Source organism: Sus scrofa, chromosome 5 (genome assembly GCF_054392235.1).
Source record: "Sus scrofa isolate SSC_HxYL_T2T_F1_AM1 chromosome 5, Sscrofa_HxYL_maternal_Yorkshire_Landrace_v2.0, whole genome shotgun sequence".
NCBI lineage: Eukaryota > Metazoa > Chordata > Mammalia > Artiodactyla > Suidae > Sus > Sus scrofa.
In genome coordinates this window covers 100,382,076-100,399,368 of record NC_139387.1, presented here as the reverse complement: position 1 = coordinate 100,399,368, position 17,293 = coordinate 100,382,076, and the positions used below count along the sequence as shown (strand labels likewise).

General features: G+C 43.8%; 2 protein-coding genes across 9 annotated transcripts in view; both read right to left on the bottom strand.

Moving 5' to 3' along the window:
• POC1B (POC1 centriolar protein B) overlaps positions 1 to 10,364 on the bottom strand; it is a 90,524-nt gene extending 80,160 nt beyond the window's left edge. For 6 of the 8 annotated variants that reach the window (XM_021092774.2, XM_084957613.1, XM_084957617.1 and 3 more), the window contains exons 1-2: positions 9,949 to 10,088; positions 9,198 to 9,282 (exon numbers count right to left, since the gene is read on the bottom strand). In XM_021092774.2, coding sequence (XP_020948433.1) covers positions 9,198 to 9,282; positions 9,949 to 9,963 — 100 coding nt within the window. In that variant the 5' untranslated portion in view covers positions 9,964 to 10,088. Of the gene's footprint in view, positions 1 to 9,197; positions 9,283 to 9,948; positions 10,089 to 10,275 lie in introns of those variants that run through there. The other 2 variants (XM_084957619.1, XM_084957614.1) reach the window with 2 other exon arrangements.
• On the bottom strand, positions 3,258 to 8,870 carry GALNT4 (polypeptide N-acetylgalactosaminyltransferase 4). The gene has a single exon (XM_003360733.6). It carries the CDS (start codon positions 8,614 to 8,616, stop codon positions 6,868 to 6,870), a length of 1,749 nt encoding a protein of 582 aa, XP_003360781.2. The 5' UTR covers positions 8,617 to 8,870; the 3' UTR covers positions 3,258 to 6,867.
• Positions 10,365 to 17,293: the final 6,929 nt, after the last annotated feature.

Here is a 17,293-nt window from a genome sequence, read left to right as displayed (position 1 = left end):
ATTCCTTTGCTATTTCTTCTTCTCATCTACAGGAATCTATAGGCCCCAGCAACAGGCCATCTGCCTTCACTGTTCTATGTCCTTCGCAGGTGACCTCATAGAGTCCCACGACTTTTAAACATGATCGGTAGGCTAGTTCCTCCCCCGCCTCCCCCATCCCAGCCTATCACCCTGGTTTGAAGACCACCATCCGGATCCGAACCCATCATCTCCTACTGGTGTTCCTCTAAGAGCTCCTAATTGACTTCTCTACTCACAGTAGTTCGAGCTCCACAGAGTAACCAGAGGGATCCTTTTCAAGTATAAATCAGGTCGCCATTCCTTTAAAATCCTTCAACAAATTTCCAAAACTCTCAGAACAAAATCCTCAAACACGGCCTCTGCCTTAGTTTGCTGTGGCTGCCACAACAAATAACCACAAACTTGGGAGTTTCCGTAGTGGTTCAGTGGTTCACGAACCTATCATCCATGAGGATGTGGGTTTGGTCCCTGGCCTCGCTCAGTGGGTTAAGGATCCGGTGTTGCTGTGAGCTGTGGGGCAGGTTGCAGATGTCTCTTGGATCCTTTGCTGCTGTGGCTCTGGGGTAGGCCAGCGGTTGTAGCTCCGATTGGACCCCTAGCCTGGGAATCTCATGCCGTGGGTATGGCCCTAAAAAGACAAACAGACACACACACAAACAACTAACCATAAACTTGGTGGCTTAAAACAAGAGAAATTTATTCTCTCACGGTTCTGGAGGCCAGAGGTCAAAAGTTAAGGTGTTGGCAGGACCACACTCCCTCTAACAGTTCCTGGCCGTTTCCAGTTTCTGGTGCCTTCGGGAGCCCCTGGGGCTGGTGGCTTCACCATGCCAATCTCTGTCCCTGGCTTCGTCTGGCCTTCTCCTCTTATCTCTTCTGTGAGTCTCATTTTAGGGCCACCCCGATCCTTGATGACATCTGCCAAGCTCTTTTCTTTCGAATAAAGTCATCTGTACAGGTTTCAGGGGTTAGGACATGGGCCTATCTTTTGGAAGGATGGTCACCCTTTAACCCACTGTAGCCTCCAAAGACTTAGACAAGCTGCCTCTGCCTCCTCCTGCAATTTCACCTCCCAAAGCTCACTTTTCTCCTCCATTTACAGGCTCTACCCATTCTGGCCTTTTATTTCCTTGATCAAGGACAAGCTCTTTCCCACCCTGATTTCTGCCTGTGCTCCTCAGTCTCTAGTCTTTGCCTAACTCCTCCTGCAGGTGTTGAGTGAAGTCTCACTTCCACAGAGAAGGGTTTTTGACTCCATGAACTGAAGTATGTCTCGCCAGCCATCATCCCTCAAAGAATTCTACTTTTTCTTCCCAGCATTCAATCATTCTCCCATTTCAAGCTGTACCTGCTCATGATTTGCATGTTTGTTAATATTTGTCTCTATCACTGGACCATGAAGTCGTCTTATCACTGTAAGAGACACACCTGTTTTGTACACTTCTGAATGTACAGTCAAGCACAGGACAGCCCCTGACACACAGCAGAATCAACTTAAAAAAAAAAAAAAAAAAGAAAGAAAGAAAAAAAGGACCACTAAGTAGCATATACTATTCCTTTCTTGAAGAGGATCGGATAAATCTAAGTAGCTGCGTTAGAATGATGATTAGACAGCTGAGGACACTGCTGGCCTGCAGTAGATGCCCCTCCAAGGCCAGCTGGGCACAAAAGGAAAAGGAGAACCCAGTTACTAATGAGTTAGGAGGACCTCTCTAATCTTCAGTTCTCCATGGACAATTATACTCTGGGAACTCATTTGTCTTTTGTCTTTTCAGGGCGGCACCCATGGCACATGGAAGTGACCAGGCTAGGGGGCGAATCGGAGCTGCAGCTGCTGGCCTACATCACAGCCACAGCAAAGTGGGATCTGAGCCACGGTCTGCGACCACACTACAGCTGCTCATGGCAACGCTGGATCCTTAACTCAATGAGCGAGGCCAGGGATCGAACCCACATCCTCATGGATGCTGGTAGGGTTCATTACCATTGAGCCACGAAGGGAACGCCCACTCATTTCACCTTTTATAATCATTTTTCTACCTCCCATTCCAATGGAGTGATTGAGGTTTTTCTGAAATTTTAGGAAAAACTCCAATACAAACCGACGTCCCGCTGCAGGCTAATACTAAGCTGGGAGGTTCACAATGATGTCTAACTTCCTTAATTCTGCTGAATTATAGAATGACTCAAGCATTAATAATAATACTGCTGGCCCGTTTTAAAGTCTAGCATGCCCAGAGGGACAAAGAAATGAGCAATCTGTTCTGAGACACGTGAAATTCTCCAATCTCTTTTTCTCCCCTGAAGTTTTTTTTTAACTGAGATACAACTCACACATCACAAACTCATCCTTTTAAAGTATACAATTCAGTGTTTTGCCCCAAACTGTACAATCGCTATCACTATCGAATTTCAGAACATCTCATCACCACCACCACAGCCCTCAAAAACCCATCCTTACGAGCAATTCGTTCCTCCCCCAGCCCCTGGCAACCACTAATGTTCCGTCTCTATGGATTTTCCAGTCTTTTTTTACATTCATGAAACTGAAACACACAGAGCTGAAATGATTTGCATAGAGTTGCAGTCACTTAGAAACTTACTCGCAACACTGTATTACTCATTATTAACAAAATCATAACCCACGCATTCATAGTAACTTTTTAAAGTGTATATAAAAAAACCAAGAAATCAGTGTAAAATCAGTTTTGCTTGACCACACATATGCTAAATGTGCTATAAGACATCTGATATATTAAGCGGAGCCCTCAGACCAGCAATGCTCTCGCAGTGTCGGGCCAGGGAGCGGGAGGTGCTGATGGGCGGGAATTGCACTTAGGGACAAGGTGACGCAGAGAGAAGGTTGAGGGAGGCGTGAGGCTCTGCAGTCTATAGGACAGACATATTTCTTTTCAGCCCAGGTTTTGAAATTTGTGCTAGTGTGCTCAGGTGTCCACTTTCTTCCTTTCGAGGTGCCCCCAATTTCTCCCAGAAATCTCTGGTCATTTCCAGTTTGTTTCTGGGTGGTTAATGAATGAATGCGAACTGCAATGTTCAGAATACCTGCTGGTTGATGACACCACGCAAAATAAGACATGAAATTCGACTTTAGTTTATAGTCTATTGCCTGCATTGTCAAATAGCTTAAATAAGCACAAGCTTAACTTACTCCTGTTACCAGCAATAAATATGTACACACGAAGAGTGATCCCAGAGACTAAAACCAGCGGAATCCATTTATAAAAATAATTAGGTACATATTTTATTTTATATGTCTTCATCAGTGTTGCAAATATCATAAACAAGATGAAAAAAAGGATGGAAAACACTCATCACACATCACACAGAAAAAAGTTCATTGTTCAAAAGAGATGAATCTGAACCTCAACATTCTTTGTGCTCTTTTAAAATATTATTAAAACAGTAATTCAAAGGGACAAACAAGTCAAAACTACGTATTTTATTAATTAAAATTAAGATCCTAAACCAACTAAAAGTATACCACTTAAAAATAACCTCTTATTATCAACCTAGAAAAGTCTGATTTGTCATCATGTAATAATAACTCAGGAGCCTACTACTAGGTGCATAGACAAATTTTCTTTCACAAACAATTCTTTTGAAGTAGAGAGACCCTATAGATGACTAGATTATCATTTTTTAACTGGCTGCAAAAAATGCCTAAGTAGATAGTCAATCTATTCATAGAATTGAATATTAAATAACATGGTGACCATTTAAAGTTGAAACTTCTTGTCTACCAAATTTTTTTACTAAAACTGTTTTTAAGCATGTAAATTAACTTAAAAGATCAATTCTTAATTATCTACAGCAAAAAAGAACTTTGGTACCAATAAATTAGAAGTAGGGAATCAAAATGTACTTTGTCGTTTTACAGTGTTTTAGGAATTAAACTGGAAATGCGCATATACGAAAATGTGAACGTCGTGTTCATTTGATACCTACATGATTGTGAGGAACAAAGAGCCCACCTATTCTGAATTAATGATATAAAGAAAACACTAGCCTAAAATTTCTTCCAAAAAGATTAATGGGGAGTTCCCGCTATGGCTCGGCAGGTAAGAACCCAGCCTAGTGTCTGTGAGGATTCGGTTCGAACTCTGGCCTCAATCAGTGGGTGAAGGATCCAGTGTTGCTACAAGCTGTGGCATAGGTCACAGATGTGGCTCCATCAGGGGTTGCCGTAAAAAGATTAAAAAAAAAAAAAAAAAGATTAATGGGTCACACCCTGCAATTTAGGCAAGAGATGAATCAAGAATTAAGTGCTTTATTTTTCAATGCTCCCTCTCCTTTTTGATAGGAGCAATAAGATAGCAGAATAAAAATAATTCCAATAGGTTCTCCCACCTGATAGGAGGCTAAGAAGAACAACAAAATAAATAAAAAAGAAAGAGTGATTTAAAAACCAAAAAGGCAGGGAGATCCCACCAAGGTGCAATGGGTTAAGAATCCGAAAGCAGGAGCTTGGGTCACTGTAGAGTCGTGGGTTCCATTCCCAGGAGCTTCAGTGGGCAAAAGGGTTTGGCATTGGCCCAGCTGCAGCTCAGATTCAATCCCTGGCCTGGGAACTTCCATATGCTATGGTGTGGCCATCAAAAGAAAAAAGAAGGCAGACCAAGCAAGGGGTGAGGTGGGTTTAGGAGAATACCTGAGGCCAGTCAACCCTTTTGCAAAACTCAGACCAATACTGTAAATCCTTCCTAAATCACACCCAGGACCATGCACATTGCACAAGAAATTTTCACAATTCTTTGCTATAAAACATATAGAAAGTTACTAACACATTTTAATTTTAAGAAACAAAAAAGAAACAAATTCAACATACATAGCAATTTTTACTTTTTCAAATGATTATCCTAAAAACTTTTCTTAAAATGAGATTTGGCAAAGTTCCTACTCTCCAAGTCATCAAGTAAACACTGAAAACAACTTATGAGTACTATAGACTGATTCTTTACGGAGGACACATTTTTCATAAATTTAGACCAAAATGAACTAATTGGAATTTAATTCTAAATTCAGTTTGTGATTTCTGGATATAATACTGGAATAAAACCAGTAAAAAAAAATAATTTTTCTTACGTATGTTTACCTCTCAAATACTTTAGTTTGGGAAATATTCATACTCTTAGCCCACAAGATTACTTTTAGAGTTTGAAAGGTGACAGATAAAAACCAAAAAAGGAATTCGGTCATTGTCAAAATAAAATGAATACGAACACTGACCACAACAACTCTCTACTCAATCCAATAAATTAAACCACTTCAGTCGAGCTCAGCTCACTTGCATTTTTAAAACCATTTTTCTCCAGCTTCATAACTGGACTGAACATCGCTCCACACCAGGGGGGAGATAAGCGTGTTGGAAAGATGGCAATGAATGAAACACTTCAGCGCTGGAAGGAATTGTCAGGAGGTGCTCTGGTGCCCGCAGTTTACAAAGAAGGAAATTGAAGCCCAAACTGAGTCACCTGATCAAATGACTTGACCAAAGTCACGTTCCTCGGATGACCCATTCATTCATTCATCCATTCTGTTACAGTCATACACCCACAACTACGGACAGCTGCCTAAATATCAGGCTTAGGGCAAGTTGCAGAAAACAAGGAGGGAGGCAGCTTCCACCACTGCCAAGGCAATCTTTCCCCCCACTTTTTAAAAAAAAAAATTGTTTTAAACTTTGGCCACGGCATGCAGAAGTTGCCAGGCCAAGGATCGAACCTTGTAATCCAAGCAGCTGCAGTGACAACACTGGGTCTTGAACCCACAGAGCCACAGGAGAACGCCTCCCCTTGTCTTCTTAAAATCATTCCTGAAAAAGTCCTAATCTGCAAGATCTCCTAGCAGAGTTCCACAGCCTTCGTAGAATCCGGCCCACTTTCAGTTTCACACATTTCAGTAAACACAGTTGGCCTCTATTGTGTTTATTTTAAGTGATGAAGTGTTTACTTTAAGTGATTAAAAGTTAACAAAGACAAGCACATTATTCTGAATGAGTCCCTCTCCAATACATTTAGAGCTTAAGGAAGTGCCATCAGAAAATGCCCTAAATACACAAATAAGTTCACAGAGAGGACAGCTGACAAAATCAGAGTGATCTGAGGTATCGATAGAGATCAGTTAAGTCCAACAGCTCAAGTTTGCCAAGTGCGGAAGGTAAATAGCTCCCATTTCATTCAGCACTGGGTACAGTTTTCTGAGATGCAAGTGTGTTAAAAAGACCTCCAAACTCACGTTCAAGTTCACAACAAATGACCCATATGTCTCAGCCAAGCCTTTGCCCTTAAGATGAACTTTCCTTGATTTCTATTTGAGTAAAGGACAATTAGAATAAAAAAAGAGACAAAACCTAAAATTTAATATGCCAGCTAAAGGAAACTCAAATTCTATGTACAAACAAAACAGCAATAGCACAAACTGCACTTTTTTTTTTTTTTAAATAGGATGTGTCCTGTGAACTTACCCATCAACCATAAACCATCCCTCATTTTGCCTGTACGCTTACATTCTCTAATATCATGTCTGGCCCTTAAATGTTTTGCGTATCTCAAGTCACAGTCAACTTTAAGAGAAGTAGGAGGCCACATCGACAAAGCTCTTAAATAAAACAACCCAGAAGTAAGGCACTTTGAAATATTAAACAGCAGCTGTCTGTGCACCCAGTTTCAGGGTTTTATACTAAAATGATCCACAGCTTTTACGGAGCTCACAGCTGTAGGTGACCACGGGGTGAACGCTGATAAAAGAAAGCTTCACTGAGGCCCTCTGAAGGCTGACTTTCCTGAAGCTGTGCGCAGTTCAGGTCGAAAGTGCTGTTGTGTTCTTCTACTTCTCAAACTTCCAGATTTGATTTTTATCTGCAGCATCACACGTTCTCATCTGAACATCAGGTCGGCCCTCAGGTGTCCGGTAAGCACTGAGACACAGCCCCGAGTGGGGATGAAAAATGGTTCCATCTTCTTTAAAATGCCAAATAATGTTGGTTGGAATAGGAGACCCGTCTTTGGGACAATTCTGCATCCCCACGTGATTTTTTTGTTCAGGCACCTCTGCACATAACTCTGTCACGGAATTAAACCTTATTTCTCGGTTTGAAGTATATTCAAAGAATTGGTTGCCTCCTTGGCCGTGGCAGCCAAAGAGTGAAAGGTTAGCACCTGTGGGGTTGTTTTCAGGAGAATTATAATCTAAACATTCAGAAGAGATACCTATACTGCGAATAGCCCCATGCCAGCCTGGCCTGTCCTCTGGAACATGTAAATTCGAAAACACGTTTTTCAAATACCAGTCAAAGCTCTTGCATCCCAGCCGCTCCCGGAGTAATTTTCTTTCGGAAATATCTCCGTAGGCTTCCTTCCGGGCTGGAGGGTTTCGATTGTAGAAATGCTCTTTGTACTCGTCCATCCACACTTCCGCTGCCCGAGCAGTATTCTGCAGGAAGTTGGGCCGAGCATACGGTGCCCGCTTGGGGAATACGTGGCCCACGTGGGAACACGGGTGGATCTCCAGTTTACCTCCACACTGCCACACCCTGAAAGACAGCTCGAGGTTCTCACCTCCCCACACTTCCATCCCAGTGTCATACGTTCCCAGGTACTGAAAGTATTTCTTGCTGACGGCAAACAGTCCTCCAGCCATGGTGGGCGATCGGATAGGGTCAATTCTCGATTTCCGCCGGTCCCTTTCGTGTTTGGGGACAGAATGCCACTGGAATGTTAAACGCCAGTCAAAGCCACCAATCATAGGCTCCCCAGTCTGCATATAGAACTCAAAAGTATTCCAGTCAATGGTGTCTATAACAGGACAAACGATGGCTGTTTCATCTTCAGCAATCCTTTCCAAAAGCGGCTCCAACCAACCCGTATTACACTCACAGTGACAATCCAGGAAAGTAAGGACATCCCCAGTGGCAAAAGTGGCCCCAATCAGACGAGCCCTAACCAGCCCCTCCCGCTTATTTGTTCTAATCAAGCGGACTCTATCGAGATTGCTGATGTAAGTTTCAAGTTGTGTCTTCAAATAAACCCTGTCACTCAAGTCATCGACTAAGATGATCTCCTTCAAAAGGACGGCGGGAGACGTTTCTAACACACTGTGGATGGTGCGGAGCAAAGTCGACCAGGCTTCATTATAGAAAGCGATGACAACAGACGTGGTGGGAAGTCTCCTGTAGTCAAACTTCTTGGATTTGCATTCGTACATTCTTTTATCCTCTATGTGGCGATGCAAGGAAATCCGATCACTGAGGTAAATATTAATGGCATATCTCTCAATGAGTTCTTCCTGCTGCTTCAGCTCACCCTCGTTGAGCTGCAGTTTGCTGCCTTTCCCCCACTCCCCAAGTGCATGAGAATCTGCAGGCGGCTTCTCATACAGCGGGCGAGACAAATCCACTGCTTTTTTCCCAGAGTCTGAGAGCTGTCTTGACCCCCTCTCCCTGGCGAGACCGGCTCCCGCCGAGGCTTGCAAAGTGGAGACGGAGAGTTCCACCAGGAGATAGGCCACCGTTAAGAGCGCCAGCAGCAGGCAGCTTTTGCCTGCCCACGTCCATCTCACGGCCATCCGGATCCTCATGGCTGGGGCACGGACGCAGCCACCAGAGTCACCACGCAGGAGAAAGGCTTCGGACCCGAAGAAGCTTGAGTTCCCGTCTCAGGTGGCAGCGAACTTCCGAGCAGGTCCCTCCGTGCACGTAGACGCTCGACTCCCTTCCAGCCACGGGGGCTTCCCGGGAGTCACCTGGGACCTCCCGGTGGTCGGCCTCCGATGCAGCCCCAGCTCCTCTCTCCCCACTTCCTCCTGCTAGTCTCACAACTTTTCACAAACTCTCCAGCCAACACCCCACCCTCCCAGGGCCGAGGATAAACCCCTCCCCTTCCCACTTACTCCTCCTGGTGGTTGGTTCGCGAAAGTCGTCGGCCAGGCCCAGGCCTAGAGGCGACGCCGCGGGGAGGGCTGGGGGCCGGGGCCGAGAGGACCGAGGTGGCCCCGGTTCCGGCCCATTCTGGCTCCCACTGCGTCTGGGGCCGCTCTCAACACCACCTCCACCATGGGTCCTCAAAGGTCCTCCTGGGGGCCAAGCGTGGACAGGAGGCAAGGGTACCAACCGCTTGAGCGTCTCATCACAAAAAAGAGAAAAACAGAGTAAAACTTACCAAGTTGTTTGCCGTTGGGACTAAAGTCCACGGAAGTGATCGCGGCTTTATGGCCTTTAAAATAACGCTCCAGAACGGGGTCCTCCTGGGAAGGGAAGTTGGCAGATTTTGAAAGCAGGTGCAGACCTTGCCTTGGGGAGGGTCGGGGATCAACGCTGTCCCCTCCCCCGCGGGCCGGCCCGGGCCCGGCCACATCTGCGGCGGGGGTGCGGAGCAGGAGCGCCCCGCGCGGCCCCACGAGGCTACCCCAACGCGGGTGGGCCGAGCTCCAGCTTCCGCGCAGAACCGGCGAAATCCTCCGCTCGCGCTCCCAGGACCGAGCGCGCGCTGGAGACCACCCGGGCAGCGCCGCGGGAATGCACGTTCCGGGGCCCCTCCCGCCGGCACGCAGCCGCAGGTGCGAGGCGGGGCCCGGGCTTCGGTGCTTTAGAAAAACCTCCCAGGTGATTCTGACGCAGGCGCTCCACGGAAACCCTCAGAGAATTCTGGGGGCCGTGGGGCTGCCCGGGCCGTCTGAGCGCCGGGACTCGGGGGGGAGCGCCCGGGAGTCCGGCCAGGGCTCTGCGCGCCGGGTGCGCCAGCGGCGGAGGTTGAGTCGCGGGCGCCCTGGAGCCGGGGGCAAGAGGCTAGCGGCTCGGGAGCCGGCGGAGGACACCTGCCTCCATCTCCCGCCAGGTGCGGGCGCGGTCCTGACCCGGCCCCCCAGCCCGCAGGACCGGCTCCGGGGAGGTGCACCCCAGCCCGTCCTTACCGGGGCGGAGGCCATGGGGGGAGTGGTCGGTTCCCGGCTCCGGCCCGCGGGGGGAACCGGGGGAAGGGAGGGGATGGGGTGGGAAGGGGGACCGTGCGGCGCCCGGAACCGTCTGCCTCGAGCGGCAGCGCCTTCCGGTCACTACAACAACGGCGGCCCAGTCAAACCCCGCGCTCCAGGCTTGGCCAGTCGAGCTCCGAGGCTCCGCCGGCGCGGTAGAGTTGGGCCTCCGCCAGCGGGCAGGCGGGACGCCCCGCCCCTTTCCCCCCGCCCCGGGGGGAGGGGGGTGTCAGGTGCCCCCACACTACAAAGCCAACGTTCACTAACACCTGCGCTCCCCGCGGCTGGACGCTGGAAGGAGAGTAGTAACTGGGATGGAAAGGAAACCCAAGGGTGGGAAAGAGGAATGAGCCTGTGATCGATGCAATCAGCGTTCTATTACAAGTTAAAGAGACAGCGCGCGCGAATTTCAGCTTGTTAGGACGCGGGAGGGAGTTTGATCCTAAATGGGCCAGCTTGCTATTTATTAGTATAGGCAAAGGAACTAAAACTTTGAAGGATAGATTTGAATTTACTTCATCATTACTTTTCACACAATGTCTGGCATAATATAAATGTAAATGCTGCGATAAACGTGAATGAATGAATGAATGTTCTTACACCTAATATTTTTCTGCTGTGTGTTTCTATCCCAATCTGCTCCTTTGCGCGTGTGCTTTAGAGCAGTAAATTGAAACAGGAGCATATTTAAAGCCTTTAGGAAGACTGAGAATCATTTTTTGTTTTGTTTAAATTATTGTAACTATAGTAACTATAACCATTTCACATAGTAACCACAGCTATCTCTACAGTAGGCTTTCTTACACATAGTATCATTTGAGCGTCAGCGACACCACGAATTGAGAGTTACAAAATGTAACCGACGTTTACAACTTATAAACTAGATGATTAAATATTTTCTTAAATGTTTTTACATAGAATTGTCAAAGATCACACAAAGGCAGCACTTCTAGTTCCAAATCCATATCCTTTTCTACCCTGCCTGAAAGCGTGACGGACTCAGCTGAAAACTACATTAAAAGATTCTTGGCAGCTTGAGACCATGTAATAGACCGCAGCTGGTAAGATAGCGCTCTATGCAAATGAAAGATGTAATACACACTAGAATTACAGGATCTCTATTTTTCCAGTGACAGGATTATTTTCAGTGAATACCGTATACACCAATTAAGCAAACAGGAAATAGCTTTAGACTACAGTATTAGTTTAAGTATACGTAAGTTGAATATCTCCTGTATATTTGGCCCTGAGAAATACATGAATATGGGGTGGGATCAAGAGCCCTGCAGATGCAATAAGCCCCTTAGGTGATTGTCATGAGAATCTCAGCTGTGTACAATGAGAAACATCGCTCTAGTCTAGGCGACGTGTCCTCTGTCAGTTAAAATATTTAAACCTTTTCTCCAATTATCAAAAAAAAAAAAAATGTTTTCAGCTGAAGAGAAGAAAAAAGAATTACATAGTGCCCTGTCACCTGAAAATTGACTTTTAAAAAACTTATCACCTGCTATGATATGCTCACCACACAGGTACCCTTCTAAGTAGTTTTTTTTTTTTTTTTCTTTTTTATGGCCACACCTGCAGCCTATGCAAGTTCCAGGGCCAGGAATTGAATCTGAGCCTCAGTTGTGGCAATGCCAGATCTTTCAACGCACTGCACTGGACCAGGGGTGGAATCCACACCTCCACAGCGACCTGAGCTGCTGCAGTTGGATTTTTTTTTTTTTTTTTTTTTTGCCACACCAGGCTAGGGGTCAAATCAGAGCTATAGCCCCTGGCCTATACCACAGCCACCACAATGCCAGATCTGAGTCTACGATCAATCTACACCACAGCTCACAGCTGAGCAAGGCCAGGGATCAAACCTGCGTCCTAATGGATGCTAATCAGATTCATTTCCACTGAGCCATGACGGGAACTCCCATGTTGTTGGATTCTTAACCCCCTACCCACTGCACCACTGGGAGGTGGATTCAGGGAGTGGGGAGCCATGATGGGAACTCCTCTCCTAAGAATTTTAGTAGAGAAATAATATTATCTTTTCTTCTTCCAGTTTTATTGAGATATAATTGAATTATAGCACTGCGTAAGTTTAAGGCATACAAGATAATAATGCGACTTTTATACATCATGAAATGATTATCACAGAAAGTTTAGTGAACTTCCATCCATCATCTCATACAGAAACAAAATGAAAAATATTTTTCCTTGTGATGAAAACTCTTATGATTTTCTCTTAAGAACTTTCAGATATGACATACAGAAGTGTTAATTATACTAGTTATGTTGTGCATTATATAGAGAGGATCTTTTTCCCATTTCCATTTTACAGATGAGGAAATTGACCTGAGGAGACACTCGGGTGCTTAGTCACAAGCACATAGTTAGGAAGTAGCAGGGCTTTAGGTTCTACTGGGTATTTCCAGACTCTGCCTCTTAACCACTAAGTCCTGCTTCCCTTATGCGGTTGCAAGTGTATTATAAAACGTAAAATTCTGTATCCTACCTAATGCTTTGCTAGTAAGTTTTACAAAAAGAAAAAAAAAAAAGTAACATCTCCTTTATTTCCATTCCACTGTCCTCATTTATTATTCCAAACTGCCCCTCCCATGATTATTTTCTTTATTTGATTTTATTTCTTTTTGCTATTTGTAACATTTGCAAACAGCAAAAGCTCAGAGGTGGGCATTTGGAAATGTGTCCCAAATTAGTGTTATTTTTTCTAACCCCAAGCCAGTTAGAGTTCACGTCATTTTACTCGCTGTAGTAATTATTTTGGACCCCCTCAAATTGCAAGTTTATTCATCTGAATGGGAGCCACAATATTTCATAATATTTAAAAGTCTACAAGGTATCATTGGAGGCCAGGTACAAAGGTAGGGCAAAACTGATTCTTTAATTAGCCCTCCCTCTCCAGATGCCTCTCAAATGAGAGTGAGATGGACTGAGAGTTTGGGCTTAGTAGATGCAAACCACAGCATTTGGAGTGAATAAGCAACAAGGTCCTGCTGTCTAGGATGGGGAACTATATGCAGTCACTTGTGATGGAACGTGATGGAAGATAACACAAGAAAAAGAATATATACATATGTGTGTATATATATATATATGTCACTTTGCTGTACAGCAGAAATGGACAGAACATTGTAAATCAATGATAATTAAAAAAAAAAGAAATCAAATTTACATTTGAGCACTTGGGAAGTGTTGTTCTTATTTTAGCAGGAGTCATCCTGAGGTAAGTTCCTTTCAATGGTTGAGAATCCAGGCACAGCACAAAAGTGCCATCTACTGCTCATTTCTCTCTGTGGCATTGGACTGAAAATACAGGTGACCCTTGAACAAGGTTTTGAACTACTCGGGTCCACACATATGTAGAGCTTTTTTCAATAAATACATTGGAAATATTTTTGGAGATTTGCAACAATTTGAAAAAAGTTTCAGATAAACTTTGATAGTCTAGAAATATCAAAGGTAAGCGATATTTAACATAAAATTAATAACATGTTCTTCTCCCTACTGTTTTATAATTTGCTTTCAAATAATTATATTAGCCATACAGCATGCCTCCTTTGTAATTAGAGAAACTGCACATCAACCTATCATCACAGATAAGTTTTTCACGTAACAATGTTTCCAATACTGTACTACGAATATAACTGTAAAACTATATGCCATAAACATTGTATATTTATTCATTCATCAGTGTATAGGCTAGGCTACTGTGAAGCATTTGTACTGATTACACTAGGCTATCATAAAGCAATCATACTGCTGCTTCTTCACCATCAATGCATGAATAGTTATACCTGTAAATAAATATGGATTTCTTTTCCATGCTTTCATTCATTTTTTTCCTTTTCATTTTTGCTCCTAGTGTTAATAATATGTATAACATCTACAGTGCCTTGCATTATATAAGACAATATTGATGCAGACACAGATGATTCAACTTGCAAACAGGTGATGTAAACTCACAGTATCGATAAATAAATGTATTTATAAATGTATTTTCTCTCTCTTTGATTTTCTTAGTAACATTTTCTTTTCTCTAGTTTACTTTATTGTAAGAATTCAGCATGCATCATACAAAAGAGGTGTGAACTGGAACTGACTGTGCATGGTATGGATAAGACTTCCAATCAACAGTAGGCTATTAGAAAAAAAAAAAATTGAGGAGTCAAACGTTGCACATAGATTTTCGACTGCCCAGGGGTCAGCACCCCAACCCTTGCATTATTTAAGGGTCAACTACTTTGTAGACTGTTGCTGGCAGTGTAACTCTCTTCTGGATATCGTTGTTTTAAAGTATAGAAGAATATGTAGAAAGGAAAGTACCAGATCCTTCTGAAGCATTAAACCTTTTTTAAAAAGACTGTGAGGGATGTATGTCAATCAACATGAAGCTGCCAAATCCTGTTGACCATATCCTCACGACAGATTTGATCTTCCCATCTTTCTGTTCTTTTGGCTCCAGCCCCCCTATAGGCCCCCTTCCTCTACTTCCTGAAGTATTTTCAAAACCCCCAATTTACTTTCTGATTTCAAGACTTACCTGTGCCTTGGCATCCTGTGCGCTGCCAACAAATATATAAGAATCACCAGGGTAGCTTAAGTACCAATTCTTGGGCCTCACCCCAGAGATTTTGATTTAAAACATCTGATGTAAATACTGGAAATCTGTGTGTCCTCAGATAAGTTTCCCAGATGATTATAATGTGCATCAATATTTGGGAGCCACTGGGCAAATCATGCTGCAGGACTTTTAAAAATGCACTTTGTGGCTTCGTGGTCTAAACCTCAAACCAAGTCTCATTTCATAAACAACCACACCTCCCTGGGGCCAATATTTAAGCCATTGCAGGAAACTCCTGCAGGAACTGGGTATTAGGGTCACCTGACAGTCTTGTTAAACTGCAGAGAGCTAGGTCGCACTCAAGAGAGTTTCTGATATAGTAGGTCTGGGGTCTGGGAATTTGTCTTTATAGTTCCTAGGTGCAGTGCTTATGCTATCAATGAACAATTCTTTGGCAATTGGGAGACTAAATAAAAAGCGGGGTGGAGGGAAGGGAGAGGCAGGAAGTAGAATGCCAAGGGCTGAGGGGGAGAAGGAGATGAGTTACTATTTAATGGGTACAGCATTTCAGTCAGCAAAGATAAGAAAAGTTCTAGATGGATGATGGCAATAGTTTCACAACAAGGTGGATACAGTTAGTGTCACTGAGCTTTACTCACAAATGGTTAAACAGTAAGTTTTACGTTCTGTGTATTCTACCAAAATTAAAAAAAAAAAGAAAAAAGGAAGTACTAAGGGGAAGACAGCACACAAAGGCATCTCATTCTTGGGGACTGGAGGGCACTATAGGAAAGGGGTGGGGGGGAGTTCTGGCACTGTACTTATACGGGCAGTAGAGATGTTGAGAAATTGATAGATTTGCGCAAGGGCCACATAAGTAAAATGAAGGGAGGGGGCAGGAAAAAAAAGTGAAATGCTGTCCTTGGTCCTGAACCAGGAGTTCCTCTTGGCAAATTGTTATGACTGGCCTTGGGACCCTGGCAACTCCCTTTTTAGGGCTTACACGTTCGTATCTAATTAAACAAACGAGCAAACAAAAAATGTAGTTTTTACTGCCTCCGAACAAACAAAATCATGATAATTCACAATTTACCAAGCTGATTCCATGTATTTTGACCGCTGTATCAGGTTTCTACTTTGCTTTTTTCCCATTAGGTAGGAAAGGCAGTACATATTCCACTTCCCTATCCTAATTATAAGCTTGTGCACTTGAAGGTCACTGATGTGAAACATCACTAGGACTTGCCAAGAGACTGTATAAGAGGGATGAAGGGGAAAATGGACGTGAACGTGGCTGGCAGGTCTTTGCTTAAACGGCACTCCTCAAGGAGGCTTCAGAGACCGCCCTATTTACTACGGCTCCTCTTTCCAGTCATTCCCAGTCTGATTACTGTGTGTCATTTTCTTCATAGCCCCTACTGTTCTCTCTGCTTCTACCTCTCTAAAATCTTTGTGTGACCCCCTTCTTTTACTTCACTTGGGTCTCACAAGTTTTTAAAAATGCATGCCCCTTCTCATTCTATATCACAATACCGTCTTTCTTCAAACATGTATGTCTCACAACTAAAAAACAGGAAAATGATTTGAAAATACATTTCTCCAAAGAACATATATCAATGGCCAATAAACACATGAAAAGAGTCCCAACATCATTAATCATTAGAGAAATGCAAATCAAAGCCACAATGAGGAGTTCCCATCGTGGCACAGTGGAAATGAAGCCAACTAGGAACCATGAGGTTGCAGGTTCCATCCCTGGCCTTGCTCAGTGGATTAAGGATCCAGCATTGCTGTGAGTTGTGGTGTAGGTCAAAGACATGGCTCAGATCCCACGTTGTGGCTGTGGCATAGGCCAGTGGCTGTGGCATAGGGCAGAGGCTGTAGCTCCAATTCACCCCTAGCCTGGGAACATCCATATGCCACTGGTACAGCCCTAAAAATCATTAAAAAAAAAAGCCACAATGAGATACTACTTCATAGCCATTGGATGGCTATAATCAAAAAGATGAATGATCCTACATTGCAAGGATGTTTCAACATATGCAAATCAATAAATATGATACATTACAAGCATGATAGGGAGTTCCCCTTGTGGCACAGTGGAAGCGAACCCGACTAGTATCCATGAGGATGAAGGAGATGGTGGTCAAAGGGCACAAAGTTTCATTTATAAGATGAGTAAGTTCTGGGGATCAAATGTACAGCATGGTTAACAATACTGTATTGTAAATCTGAAAATTGATATGAAAGTGAAGCTTTAATGTTCTCACCCTAACAACAACAAAATAGTAATTATGCGACATAAAGGATGTATTAAGTAACCTTAACATGGAAAGCATTTTGAAATATAGTCATGTATCAAATCATCACATTGTATACCTTAAACTTACACAAAGTTATATGTCAATTATATCTCAGTGAAACGGGAGGGGAAAAGACAGAAAATACAAGTGTTAATGAGGATGTAGAGAAACTGAAACACTCCTAAGTGGGTGGTAGCAATGTAAATGTTACCCCAGCTTTATATTTGGGAGTGGAATTATTGGGTGATAGGGACTTTTTCAGGAATTTCCAACCTGTTCCTCAAAAAAGTCAGAGTTACCATATCATCAATCTATTCCTCTCAAGGTATGTACCCATGATAATGAGCACATATGTCCACACCAAAACCTGGACACAAAGATTCATAGCACTATTACTCATAATAGC

Bases quoted from the DNA above. Each gene is read 5' to 3' on its own strand.
- GALNT4 (XM_003360733.6), bottom strand. From the start codon at position 8,616: ATGAGGATCCGGATGGCCGTGAGATGGACGTGGGCAGGCAAAAGCTGC.